Here is a 14,138-nt window from a genome sequence, read left to right as displayed (position 1 = left end):
TAGCAAAACAAACCAATTTGAGGAGACCATCTTTGAGGAATGTGAAAATGATCAAACTAGTATTTGCCACATGTGCCGAATACAGCAAGTGTAGACCTGACCGTGAAACGATTCCTTACAAGCCCTTAACCAACAGCGCAGTTCAAGAAGAAAACATTCACCAGGCAGGCTAAAATAAAAAAGGTCATCATTAAAAGTAACACAATAGGAACACGGTTGATTGGTTCAGGGGTATCCTCTACATATAGTGTGCACTTACTTGTCGGAGGGTGTCCATGGTGTAGCCCTGCTGCCCTTGAGGTCCAAACACGTCATCCTGAAGAGGGAACCATGTCAGATGATTGGTAACAAAGCCCATGTCCTGTCTGTGACAAACCCACCTCTCCTATTTTAGGCAAGTCCCTGAAGCCGTGTACTATTAGATAATGTTGAGGTCATTCTTCATTTTGAAGCTGAATTAGTCGTCCATGTTCTGGTCGAGGCTAATAATGTTTTGTCGCATGTTAGGTTAACAAAAAAATATAATATTTCTCCAGGTAATTCCCATGAAACGTACATCTATAGACAACGTTCTTAACAATGAGGATGATTATTCCCTACGTCGGGCACTAGAGACAAAAGTAGTGTCCTTTAGAGAATAAACAGAGGAAAGGAAACGACGATTCATTAAATCGTAAGACTACACGTTGAGTGGAAATCAGTAGGCCGCCATTTGACACCACAAATCAACCTAACACCCCCCCGTACTTACCTTGGACAAACACAGTGCTCATCGCCACAGAGAAGTGAAAAGGGTTATGAAGTGATTCTGAAGTGATCAACAGTGGGAGTGAAGAGGAGTCATTAAAGCGAGCTGATGACGATTGATGAGTCAGCGTGTCGTTAAAAAGGGGAGAATCAATTTGATTGAGGAGGGAGGCACGCTACCTGATTGGAGTGCGTGGGTGGGTCTGGTGGATAAAGCCCTGGGATAAGTGAATTATAGGTTGGGAGGGAAACCTTGTTTAAAAAAGGGGGCATTTTGTACCGTGCAACATGCTAATATTATTATACTACTGCTCATGATCCCAGGTGATATTTATTTAGAACGTTTCGACCCTTAGGTCTTCATCAGGCATCCATATCCCAGGTGGGGGTGGAAGGTCCTGTATATAGAGGCAGTACAGTGACATCATGCCAATGATCATTTTGAAGGACTAACACAGTTGGAAAGCCTAAAACCAAAAGTAAAAGCAAAACATGTCCCATCATGCTTCACCCAATACTCACCATTGGGGGAAGGCATTTAAGGACATTAGCAGGAAGCACTAGTACATTTTTGATACTGACCCACAATTGAAACCCATTTTTAAATATCCCCCACGTATGGTTTTTAAAAGATCTCCAAACGTGAGAGATAGTGTGGATAAATCTGAGTCCCCACCATAGCAAAGGGAGAAAGGGGCAAGGTTCCGGAGGGTAATTACAAATGTGGCCAATGTGCTCAATGCAGATTTGGCCTGAGTTGGCCTACAATGAGTTATCCATGAGTTGGCCTACAATGAGTTATCCATGAGTTGGCCTACAATGAGTTATCCATGAGTTGGCCTACAATGAGTTATCCATGAGTTGGCCTACAATGAGTTATCCATGAGTTGGCCTACAATGAGTTATCCATGAGTTGGCCTACAATGAGTTATCCATGAGTTGGCCTACAATGAGTTATCCATGAGTTGGCCTACAATGAGTTATCCATGAGTTGGCCTACAATGAGTTATCCATGAGTTTGTCTACAACTCCAGCACCTGCGGAAAGTACCTGGATGTGCGATGTTCTTCAGCTTTTTTTTATACTATTAATCTACACATCCAACTGTACTATTCAACATGAATGTTATTTCACATCAGAGATGACACTTGTAGCATATACAACTAATCAAAGGCTTCCGACGCAATGTCGTCACTGGATAAATTAAATTCCTCGACGTCAAGCCAGTGAAATAGCTGTTCGGTATCTCACTGTCAATTATGTGCACAGACAAAGGATGCCCCCTTTCAAACAAGTTAGGTTGCGTCACACTACAGCAAGGAGCTATACAGTTCAAAGCCCCTGTCCCAATAGTTCTAAATGGCATCCTTCCTTGAATCCTTCTGTGAAGTCATCCCAGATCTGAGGGTTGAAGCGATGGAAGCAAACAAGGTGGAGAAAACTTGTTTCCATCCAGCACAGATCAATGGCAACATCAAGGACTGAACATCACAAAAAGGCCACGCAACAAAATGATCAATCTTAACTGAGGAAGTCATTGTATTCTGAATGGAGCAACGAGGAAGCCAAGGATGCCTTTGAAAAGTATTGGAAAAGGGCCCCAAGCTGAAAAGCAGTATGAGGTAAGAATAAGATCTGCCTGGATAGGAGGCAGCTAGGAGCTAGGAGGCTGAGCTGTAGTCTAGCTCCAGTCCAGTCCAGTACTCACACAGTGGCCCTGGGCTCCATAGGGCCGTCCGTCTGCGGCAGCACTAAAGACCAGAGAGCCTTGACTGCCAGAGTGGTGCACGTCCCGAGAGCTGCCGTAGTGGGAGCAGCTCAGCGGGGCACAATTGGAATTATAGGACCGAGACAAGGCGTTCTGAACAGAGGAGGGCAACACACCACATTACATATACAGTAGGGTTTCCGTTAGCCGGTTATAGCCGGCTTTCGTCCAAAATATATTTTGTTAAACCGAAAAATAAATAAATATTGACCCTGCCAATTGTCTGGGAGAAGAATAATAAATCCCATTGCAAAATAATGCTTTCTAGCCTATTCATTGATAGAAATACATTTGACTGGTCATTTCTATCAATCTATAGGGCATCTTATTTATCACATGCTTATAGCATACCGATACAGAGCCCTTTAGTGGAAAAATATATGTGATTTCTATCATTCTGAGCACCGTGGGTGGACGCCCTAATCAGGTTACGCACCCAATCCATATGGGTCTGGTAAATTTCACCACATTAAAATGTTGTCGGTCAAAATGTCCGGGCGCCACATTTTCCTAACGGAAACCCTGACATGCAGCCAACACACACATATACAGGCAAGACGCGTACAATTGAGTGGGCATGCATTTCACTAAGTGGTAATGAATGATAAAACAATGGAAATAATATTGTTAATGTTAACATTCCACATGCTCTAACAGCAGGCAAGCATGCAGCGAATCACAAAACATTGGATTTCATACATCGAGTTAGTAGCAGCTTGTTTGCTTGTTACTCCAAACATACTGATGCAACATGGACATGCTGAAGAAACAATACGTGTTATACGTAGACCCTTGACAAGCCCAAACAAGTGCAAACTGTTTAAATTTCAATATGTAGCTTTCCTGTACAAAGCCGCTCCATTTATCAGGAGTCGACTGCACTGCCATTGACTACATGTTACAGTCAAACTCAGACCACAGAATCTGTTAACGTGGTTGTGTTATTTAAGGAGATTTCAGCACGTAGCAAGTTGATGCTCTACAATTTAATTAGGAAGGAAATGGAATAAAATTAGACGAATCTCGCTTGTGAACAAGTGATTAAATGGCATCTCCCGCATCATGTCTTCCTCTGTCTGTTCTGACGGGCCTCGACTAATTAAGGATCAAGTGAGTAATCTCTCCTTTTCAAACCGAGGCCATTCATTCCGCGTTCTAAGTCACTTCACTGATTAAACCATGCGTCTGCGATAACATCACGGCGGTCACTTTCATGTCTGCGTTCTAAAAAGGTGCCCACTGTGGTGATGAAGTAGACAAGGAGAATGCAGACTGTAGCCCCCCCCCCCCCCCCTCAACCGGTGGTACCTAGGGAGCCACGTATTCATTACTTGTCCCATTCCTTTGCATAATTCTGAACTGACGTCGAGGAATGGGACAAGTAACGAAGGTAAGAGAGTGAAAACAGAAACGCCACTATGATGTGGGTCATGAGGTTTCTGAATGGACGGTGTGAGGTCATCTCGGCAATGACGTGATCAAATCGAACGGACCTAATAACAACCTGGGCCGGTGACATCAGAACAGAGTGATGATCTTAACACGTTCTCAATCAAAAACACAAGTGACCTCTATTAGAGCTGGGACGATAAACCAAAAATGTAAAAATCGGCACCAACCAAACCGACATTTATCGAGGACATTTTACTGCTTTCGACAATAATGATAAGTAGCCTTTACTAGGAATGAAATAAGTCTGCTAATATGGGCTATTGCTTACAGAACAATTGATAACTACCATATTCAAAGTAGTAGTAGTAGTTTTAAAGATAATATAGACAATTAACTGGTGCACTTAAAGGTATTCACTTTTTAACGTTGCGATAATTCAGTCAATGTAGAGAGAGATGGATTTTTGTCCATATCACCCATGTTTGACCTCTTATCGTGGCTATGCCTTTATATCATACTGGATTTCTCTTAGTGGCAATTAAGACTATTATTAAACATACTGAATGAAAAGTACAATCAAATGGATTGCTCATTAAATATTCATCAAATACTCTACCTTTTCCATCTTCTTGGCCTCGATGTGGCGCATCACCTGATCTCTCCAGTCCACCGGTACCCTTCCTCCTGCTCCCGGTCCTCCCGGCCCATCCAGCAACGAGTGCTCAGACTTCACCCTGGCGTTGGGCCTCTTGCTGGGGCTGACGTGCTGGTAGTTGAAATCGCTGACTGACATGGTCCTCTCGGGCAGCTCGTGGGGCTGTGGCCTGGAGCTCTGGGGCCTTGGGGTGCTGGGCCCGTCAATGCTGTAGGTACGGGCCGACAGAGGCCTCTGCATGGCCTGAGCCACGGCCAGCGGCCCCCGGCCCAGGGTGTGGATGTCCCTGTACGTCATGTACTCTCCCTCGGGCACCTGCATGCGCCGGGGGTCCCCCATGGAGGAACTGCTGCTGCTTTGCCTCTGAAGGGTGCCGCTCCGTGGCTGACCTCCGAGTGACAGGTGTCTCTCCTTAGCCCACATATCACCGGGCGTGGGCCCCGTGGGCGGGCCTCTCTGCTGGGCCTGGAGGAGGTAGGGAGGAGCCTGGTTGCGGTTGGAGTAGTTGGTGTTGGCCAGAGAATGCTGCGGCGGAGGAAGGAAGCCCTGGTCGGGGAGGACGGGGGTCCTCTGGGTCCACAGGCCGTCTTTGGGCATGGTGCTGCTGGAGTACTGGACATTGTACTGGGGCGGCGGGCCCATGGCCATGCCAGAGGGGACGGGGTAGCGGCCGGTGCTGACGGGGGGCTTGGAGGAGCTGGAGAGCAGGTCGGAGGAGGAAGCTGAGGAACCGGAGTAGACCTGGAAGGGCTGGTCGTTGAGCAGGGAGGCTGACTTGCTGCGGACGATGCTTTGGCCCTGGGCTCCCGGGCCGGCTCCGGCCATCCTGCCCACAACGCCACCCTCATAGGAGCCCCCCTCAGCGTCCAAGGAGTACAGCTTCATCCCCCCCGCCTCAATGTTGGTGATGCTCTGAGCCTTCGCCACTACAGGAGGGGAGCATCGTTTCTCCGGGGACAGCTCCTCCGTGCTGCGAGACAGAGACATGTTGCTGCTGGCCGTCACGCCCGCAGAAGCCGTCCGCACCATCGACGTGGCAGAGTCCACCCTCATAGGCGACACAGCCAGTCCCTCGCTGGAGTGGCTATTGAAGTGGTCGCCCAGCTGGTTGCCGTTCTTCAAGTGGTCCGTGATGGGCGCCGTAGAGTTGTCATTGTTATATGGGGGAGGCAAGTGGTTAAAGTCCTCCTTGGCGCTTGAGCCGTTCGGGCGGTCGTCTGGTTGGACCACCATGTTGTCCGGGTGTGGCGGCAGCTTGGCCAAATTCATGTTGATCTGGTCCCACTTGGTGTAGGCGTCACCCATGCCGTTGTTGTTGCCCTTCTCGATGAAGGCCAGCCTCTCCATGGACAGGTCGTAGTCAACCACCATCTTCTCGGGCTTGGACTCGTAGCCCTGCTGGGTCTTCAGGAGGGCCTGCAGGGACGTGGCTGAGCCATTGCCGTTCTGGAGGAGAGGGGTGCTTTCCTTCCGCTGGTTCATGTTTACATCCTCTTGCCTGGAACAGGAAGCGCAACATATTGGTTTGTTGTTGTTGACGAGTATTGTGCCATACAGAGTATAAGGGGGCGGCGGCAGGTAGCCTGGTGGTTAGTGTTGGACTAGTAACCGAAAGGTTGCAAGTTCGAATCCCCGAGCTGACAAGGTACAAACCTGTCGTTCTGCCCCTGAACAAGGCAGTTAACCCACTGTTCCTAGGCAGTCACTGAAAATATGAATTTGTTCATAATTGACTTGCCTAGTTAAATAAAAAGGTCAAATAAAATTAAAAATACAAATAAATAAGGAAACAAACAGACTACCACGCAGCTTAGCAGGAACCCCGGCCTACATCCCTATGACTAGGAAATCCCACCGGCTTATTTACATTGAGTGTGAGCACACCTAATAGCAAGGAAATCACACCCTCCATCCTCAAGAAACCTAGAGAGGAACCATACTGCGCCCACCTGCTTTTGGGTAGGAAGGGCATCTTGGCCTCTCTCTCGGGGGTGCACAGGGAGTTGTCCTGGCTGCTGTCCGTGGTCAGAGACACAGAGTCCGACATGCGCGACGGGGACGAACAGTTGCTGTTGTTCTGATTGCTGTTGGCCACCGTCTCGTCCAGCAACGAGTCAGCGTCTTTACCGTCATCTGTCAGACGAAGAGAGGAGAACTCGGTCAGCGTGAACACATGACGGGCTTTACGACAATTTCGGGGGGTATACTACCAAGCGGTGTCCCCATGATGTAACAAATGTGTCAATACTACATAGAACTACTTAACTCAAATGAGGATTTGTCCATAAGTAACAACTTTGTTACATATGGACAAACCCTAACCTGAGTTAAGTACCAGCGTTCTAGCCATGTACTACTTCTAGAGGTGGTGAATCCCGCAAGGAGCCGCTGGTCTGGGTGGTACCTTTTTTGTTCTTACTTAGGGCCACCACTTTGGGCTGGTTGATGGTGATCTCGATCAGAGGAGGTCTCATCTCCGCCATCTTCATCTCCTCCTCCTCAGACGAAAGCTCCTCGGAGTCCTGCAGAGAAAAAGACTTGACACACACACACACATTTATTTATAATTATTTTTTAAATCACAAAATAAATGTGCAAGGGTCATAATGTGTATGGCCAACGAGGTGTGTAGCATGTTTCCGTAGTAGCGTACCTCCAGGGTGTCCTCATGGTTCATGGTTCTGGTGTTGTCGGAGGTTCGGAGAGAGGTCTTCTGGGAGTTGTAGGATTCAGAGGTCTCCAGGGGTGCCGTGGAGTCCTGGATACAGACAGGCGCTTTGGGCTCCATCTCCACTGGCTTGCCGTTGGCACAGGGAGCCTCAATCACCTGGTTAAAACCCCAAAACAACAGAAGGTTATATAAAGGAGACGTGTTTCTATCACAAAAAAAGAGTCATTATTAGGTTACGTTATTTGTTACCCATTTAACACAACCGCGAATTCCTGTTGATCTCAGGTTTATTACGGCTGATTGTAATTCCACTCATTTCCAATATATTATGTTTAACATATCAAATCAAATGAAAATATTTGCAAATACTTGGACATGTGGAGCAGTCTTTATTTTCTCTCATGCAATCGTCCAATACAACACCACAGGGTTCCTCAACTGGAGGCTTGCGGGTGACTTTATTTGCCCCCCCCCCCCAAAGTTTTCTGAGCAAAAAAAATGTATTAAAAAAATTGTCCCGCAGCTGAATCTAGTTGATCCCTGCAATACACTGTATACAAGTTGTTTGTTGTATTTACGGAAAGCAGAAGACTAGAAACTAGACAGTGTGTGTGTGTGTGTGTGTGTGTGTGTGTGTGTGTGTGTGCAGTTTGCATGTCTGCCAGTGTTTCCAGACAACAGGGCTCAGATGGAGGCCAACCTTGACTCCCACGTCCTGCACTCCCACATGGTTACGCTCGCTAGGTCTGGCATCCTTCCCTGACTCGTTGCCTGACTCGTCCTCCTTCAGCCTGTGGGCGACTGACTGGGCCGTCTTCACCATGTTCTTCAGCTCGTCTGGGTATGGTGTCGGGTAGCGCTTCAGGTTGCCCTCCTGGAAACACACACACACATGCGTCACACACACACGTGCATAGTGGAGAGAGAACGCGACACGCGCATTAAAACCAGTGATCACAGAAGGTCCCTCGACCACGGGGTAGGAGGTCGGTAGGGAGGGGGAGTTGGGTTTGCCTGCCAAGCGGAGGTGACGCCACCGCTCCTCAGTCAGACTGACCGTTTGAAAGGCGGTGTGCCTTTTCCCGGCAGGCCAGCCCCCTCAGTCTGCTGGAGAGACACTGCAGCCAGGCGGCCATATTGTGCCAGTGGGAGACGGTGTGAGACGGCACAATTGGTGGGAAGGAAATGATTTAGAACCACCGCACCATGAGCTTCAGGCAGCTTCCATTTCACAACGAGACGGTAGACACCAAACAACTAAATGGAAATTCTGTAGAACTTGGGTGCAGGCACACACATCTCTCTTGAATACAAGGGACAAAGGGAAAGGCCAATCTTTTATGGGTTGTAGCTTGAAGCACAAGATGACTAACAGATCTAGGCTTCGTGCCAAATCGCACCCTATTACCCTATGCAGTGCACTACTTTTGACCAGAGCCCTATGGATTCTGGTCAAATACTGTGCACTAAATAGGGAATAGGGTGCCAGTTGGTACACAACCTAGATTTTCCATTATAAGAAGAGGAGATTGAAAAAAAGCTTGCTTTTGTGCCAGAAAGCCCATTTGTAACCCTTGCTCCAGTGTTTTAACAGCCTTAACAACTTAGTAATGAGAACTGTGTAATGTGCAAAAGCAATGAGAGTACAGAGCAGCGTTATTTGACCCTGGTTCTCAACGGGGCCAAATGGACATCGTTTGTCATCTCCTTTCATTAGCTTGCATTTGCATAGTGTCACCCTCAGTTTGTCATCCGCGCTAGCTACAATCTATAGCACAGCAAGTTAGAGTTTGTTTTTCTTGGCTGTGTGCATACACAAGGGTGTGTGCTTGTGTATGTGTTTGTTTGTGTCTATGCATGTGTGTGGGGTACTGACCCGTGGAGGCGTCTCCCTCTCATCCTTGTCCTCGTCACACTCAAAGGCCACCTGGGCCCGCTGCTTCCTCTGCTCCTCCCACAGGGAGGGGTTAAAGCTCTCGCTGTCAGAGCTGGGGATGTCTGGGGAGGAGAAAGACAACCAAACGTCAACCTTTATGCAGAATTCCAATGACATTTGTTAAACATACATCTAGAGATAAAATAATTGAGTAAAATATGAAACCTTAGAAGTTATGTACCACTAATTAAAACATTGTCCCCTGCCTAGAGTAGGTTTTTCAGTTTCCCCCCTGAAACCACATGGTATGCGGTATCAATATCACTTGATAGCCTCAAAAATGTATGTTAGGTAAATTCATAGTGTTGACAAAACTGGTGGGAATTCTGTTTGTTTTTGACAGCTTAGCCTAGTCATGTTTCTGGACCAGTTTTCTCTAAGCCTGGGCTGCATTCGAAGCAAAGATTCCACTTCAGAGTAGTACAAAAGTAGTCTTGCTAGGAAACAGATTAAGACGTTTTAGTCTCTCTTCCTCCAGAATCTATTTAGTTTCAATTTTGGAGATTTACCTCTGTCTAGGCAAACAATGGGAGCTACAAAAGGTAGTGCGTACAGCCTAGTACATCACAGGGGCCAAGCTTCCTGCCATCCAGGACCCGTATACCAGGCGGTGTCAGAGGAAGGCCCTAAAAATTGTCAAAAGACTCCAGCCACCCTAGTCAGAGACGGTTCTCTCTGCTACCGCACGGTAATCGGTACCGGAACGCCAGTTCTAGGTACCAAGAGGATTCTAAACAGCTTTACCCCCCAAGCCATAAGACTCCTGAACATCTAATCAAATGGCTACCCAGACTTTCTACACTGCTGATACTCTGTTATTATCGATGTATAGTCACTTTAATAACTCTACTTACATGTACATATTACCTTAATTACCTCAACACCGGTACACCCTGTACATAGCCTCGCTATTGTTATTTACTTTTTTTATTTGGGTATTTTCTTAAAACGGCATTGTTGGTTAAGGGCATGTAAGTAAGCATTTCACTGTTGAATACTATATTTCCTTCAGTGGTAGGTTTTTAAATCCAAAAGTAACATAACATGTAGCATATTTTCAGTATTTTCACGAGATTTAATTTCCCCTGCAACTTCACCAGACAGCCGCTGTGTCAGACTTCATGGTCATTTGATCCGACTGCTATTTGTGGTGCAGAAAATATGAAGTTGCCGCTGTTGCGCTTGAAAAGGGCTCATATTTCTTATGCGGCTTCCACAACACTTTTGACAACCCCTGGTCATTCCAATTAACGGGCTGAGTAGATCTGGCGGGTGCCACAAAAACAAATTGTAATGCAAAAGCAGTGCACTGATAACGGATTCACTATTTCCCCTCCAAGAGCTAGCACCTGTGGCTCTCCTGAACACCGATTCTGCTTGTTCACTATAAAAACAAAAGTAATAGGTGAGAAAGTCACTATGTTTTTGCTTCTCTTTGCACTTGATCTAGCTTGCATGGCGCAAGGAAACAAATGGAACTGTCCCAAAAGCCTTGTCCCCCCCAGCCCCGTTCAAAATGTCAAGCTAAATCAGCTAAAGAAAATAAAATATATTTTTTATATCTAACCTGTAGTATCCTCGACCAACAGGAGGTCAGAGAGAGCAGGCTGGCTAACCTATGTAACAGTACACCTAGTGTCCCAGGTAACAGGTAGTGCCCCAGGTAACAGGTAGTGCCCAAGGTAACAGGTAGTGCCCAAAGGTAACAGATGCAGAGAGGGAGTGGTAACGGATAGTGTTTCTACACGGTCCTCCTCCTCAGAGTAGGCCGTGACTGACGTCGATGGTGGCCCAGTTCTATTCGATTGATGAACGTATTCGGAGGGGAAACGTGGCATTCGTGTATCTAAACACATACTATATAGATCCGTGAATACCTCGAGGAGAGATGCATTGTCGAGATGTTTGAACAGGACCGAGCCTACAGCAGATCTTTTTAGTATTAGTCTAGGTTAGCAACACGCATGCGCATCTGGTTTCTCTTAATGTTTTACTATTTTATACACTGCAGAATAATAGTGAAGATGACAAACGATGAAATAACACATAAAGAATGATGTTGTAACTAAAAAAGTGTTTAACAAATCAAAATATATTTGATAATTCTGCAAAGTAGCCACCCTTTGCCTTGATGACAGCTTTGCACACTCTTGGCATTCTCTCAACCAGGTCAGGAACAAAGGGACAATGTATCCAAGACCCCTTGATAAAGTTGCTTGGATTCCAAATTTGAGTTGTTGACCAATAGCATTACTGTTGCGTTAACCTTCAGGATGTTACCACACCAGAACCTACCCAGAGGTGTTAGACAATGGAGGATGGCAAGAACAACACAGAGAAGGCTGATTTTCTGAGAAGACAATAACACCTTTTCAATAGAGTGTAAAGAGTCACTTTGGGGGATGGGCTACCCTACACAGTATAATAAAATATTGATTATAATCAAACCTTCTATTTGATTATAATAGTTGTGTATCTGGGTTTCATTATTCAATGTCTTGGCTTGATGTGGGTATTTCAATTAAATCACTGGAGAACAATATTTTCTTCGTTGGTAGGTTTATAAATCAAAAAGTAACATCTCTCCTGCAGCATATTTACAGTATTTTCACGAGATTCAATTCTCCCTGAAACTTCTTCAGACAGCCGCTGTGTCAGATTCTGTGGTAATTTGATCAGACTGCTATTCGTGGTGCTGAAAATCAGATATAGCCTCGATCGAGCTTGTAAAGGGCTTGGATTTTATATGGGGCTCCCTTAATACTTTTTTTGGGGGGGGGCTGGTCTAGGTTGTCTAGTGTAGGATGTATTGTAAAAGTGAACAGAGCCTACCCCACAGATAGTAGGCCTTAGTATTAGTCTAAGACTCGGTTGTCTAGTACTCACAGTCCTCTGTCCTGGTCTGCTGGGGGAACATGTAGTTGGTGAGAACTGTCTTGTGGGTTTCTTGATCCTCCTCCTTCTGCAGAGGGATGAGGGGCTTCGACTGTGGGGGGAGGGGAAAGAGACAATATAAGACCGTGCTATAAGAGTAAACGTTGAACATCCTTATGGCTTATGAAAACTGTCAGGAAAATGCAATTTCTTGACAAGTAATAGTTTGTCAAATAAGCAAGGGAGAGGACAGTCATTAGGAATCTAATCTGAATATGTATTCACTGGGGTTGTCACAAGTTACCACAGCCACAAAGTAAAAACAATCGTTTGCATTTTTGGTCTTCATTTAAGGTTAGGCATACAATTAGCAGTGTGGTTAAGGTTAGGTTTAAAATCACAATTTAAGAGAAATGGTAGAAATAGGCGGAATTTATGATGTTGTGGCTGTGGTAACTAGTAACACACATTCACTGGTGGAAATCATCCATTTAATTTGGTTTCCAAACCTACTAAAGCCTTTGGACAGTAACATTAAGAGATGATCAGAGGTGTATTTCTTTGGAGGAGATCTAGTGTGGCAGGAGTAGGGCTGGGCAATATATCACATTTATTTGAATGTATGTTTTTACGTGATTTTCCAAATGCCTGTATCGCAAGAATCAAGTCATCTTTTTGTTTTTATGCGCCTTTATGCATTTTATGCGCCTTTATGCGCCTTAATTCTTGTGTTGTCTTTTTGGTCTCGTCTCCTTCGCTCCTTCTGTGCTGTTTGCACCTTCCCATTTACACCAGAGATTTGTATCTAATGACGAGACGCTCATGTCTCCGCAGTATGTGAGAGAAGTTGGAGCGGAGCGTTCCCAATTTGACTGGAGCGTGGAGCGAGATTCCCAAAGGCTGGAGTGTCGGCCTTCTCGCCCTCTCCAATTTCACTCCAGTAGCGCTCCCTTCACGAGCTCAGGGCATGCCCGGACCAGCATGCATTTGTAGTCTACTTGTGTGCTCCTATAGCCCCTTGCTTTAGCTACTGTCATGGAGTTAATAAATATTCTCATAACGAAACTGATAAAAAAAAACACAGGTGCTAAATCAAGGTGACTTGATGACCAAGAGCAAGAGAGGGAGTGTGGTGATGTAGTGTCCACAACTAAAGAATCATTGCGGAATCTGAAAGACAAGTATCCCAAAAGCATGATGGTGTACTTTCTAGATGCACATGCTAAAAGAAAGGAACAAGGTGGCTAGATAACTAAGTGTGTCATTGCAGCAAAGTATTTAAAAAACGTTTAGTTCAGAATCTAGTTTCTCATGATCAGAGTCTTTAGGTACCTTTTGGCAAACTCCAAGCGGGCTGTCATGTGCCTTTTATTGAGGAGTGGCTTCCATCTGGCCACTACCATAAATGCCTGATTGGTGGAGTGTTGCAGAGATGGGAGAACCTTCTAGAAGGACAACAAACTCTAGAGCTCTGTCAGAATGACCACTGGCTTCTTGGTCACCTCCCTGACCAAGTCCCTTCTCCCCAGATTGCTCAGTTTGGCCGTGGTTCCAAACTTCTTCCATTTAAGAATGATGGAGGCCACTATGTACTTGGGGAACTTCAATGCTGCAGAAATGTTTTGGTACTCTTCTCCAGATCTGGGCCTCAGCACAATCCTGTCTCGGAGCTCTATGGACAATGCCTTCAACCTCATGGCTTGGTTTTTGCTCTGACATGCATGAGCTGTCAACTGTGGGACCTTATATAGACAGGTGTGTGCCTTTCCAAAACATGTCCAATCAATTTAAATTTACCACAAGTTTACTCCAATCAAGTTGTAGAAACATCTCAAGGATGATCAAAGGAAACAGGATGCAGCCGAGCTCAATTTAAAGTCTCATAGCAAAGGGTCTGAATACTTCGGTAAATAAGTTCTAGTTTAGAATAAGGCTGTAACGTAACTAAATGTGGAAAAAGGGAAGGGGTCCGAACACTTTCTGAACGCACTGGAAGCCACTCAACCAAAACATGCTTGTTTTGTTTTAGAGAGTGCTTCTCCCTCTCTGGTCAAATCTTCTCAGCACAGCGAACGGTCAGCGGCTTTAAGTTTTC

General features: G+C 45.8%; 1 protein-coding gene across 4 annotated transcripts in view; it reads right to left on the bottom strand.

Annotated features, from left to right (window-relative positions):
• LOC110509697 (erbin) overlaps positions 1-14,138 on the bottom strand; it is a 128,745-nt gene that overhangs the window by 8,037 nt on the left and 106,570 nt on the right. The window contains exons 15-23 of one of the 4 annotated variants that reach the window (XM_036967586.2): positions 12,056-12,155; positions 9,110-9,231; positions 7,934-8,107; positions 7,216-7,389; positions 6,967-7,099; positions 6,512-6,695; positions 4,524-6,060; positions 2,456-2,608; positions 260-316 (exon numbers count right to left, since the gene is read on the bottom strand). In XM_036967586.2, coding sequence (XP_036823481.1) covers positions 260-316; positions 2,456-2,608; positions 4,524-6,060; positions 6,512-6,695; positions 6,967-7,099; positions 7,216-7,389; positions 7,934-8,107; positions 9,110-9,231; positions 12,056-12,155 — 2,634 coding nt within the window. The remainder of the gene's footprint in view (positions 1-259; positions 317-2,455; positions 2,609-4,523; positions 6,061-6,511; positions 6,696-6,966; positions 7,100-7,215; positions 7,390-7,933; positions 8,108-9,109; positions 9,232-12,055; positions 12,156-14,138) is intronic. The other 3 variants (XM_036967589.2, XM_036967590.2, XM_090227058.1) reach the window with 3 other exon arrangements.

This window comes from Oncorhynchus mykiss, chromosome 29 (assembly GCF_057628025.1).
Source record: "Oncorhynchus mykiss isolate SJ-2025 chromosome 29, ASM5762802v1, whole genome shotgun sequence".
Classification (NCBI taxonomy): Eukaryota; Metazoa; Chordata; class Actinopteri; order Salmoniformes; family Salmonidae; genus Oncorhynchus; species Oncorhynchus mykiss.
Note: the sequence above shows the minus strand (reverse complement) of the source record. Positions and strands in the feature narration are given on the sequence as shown.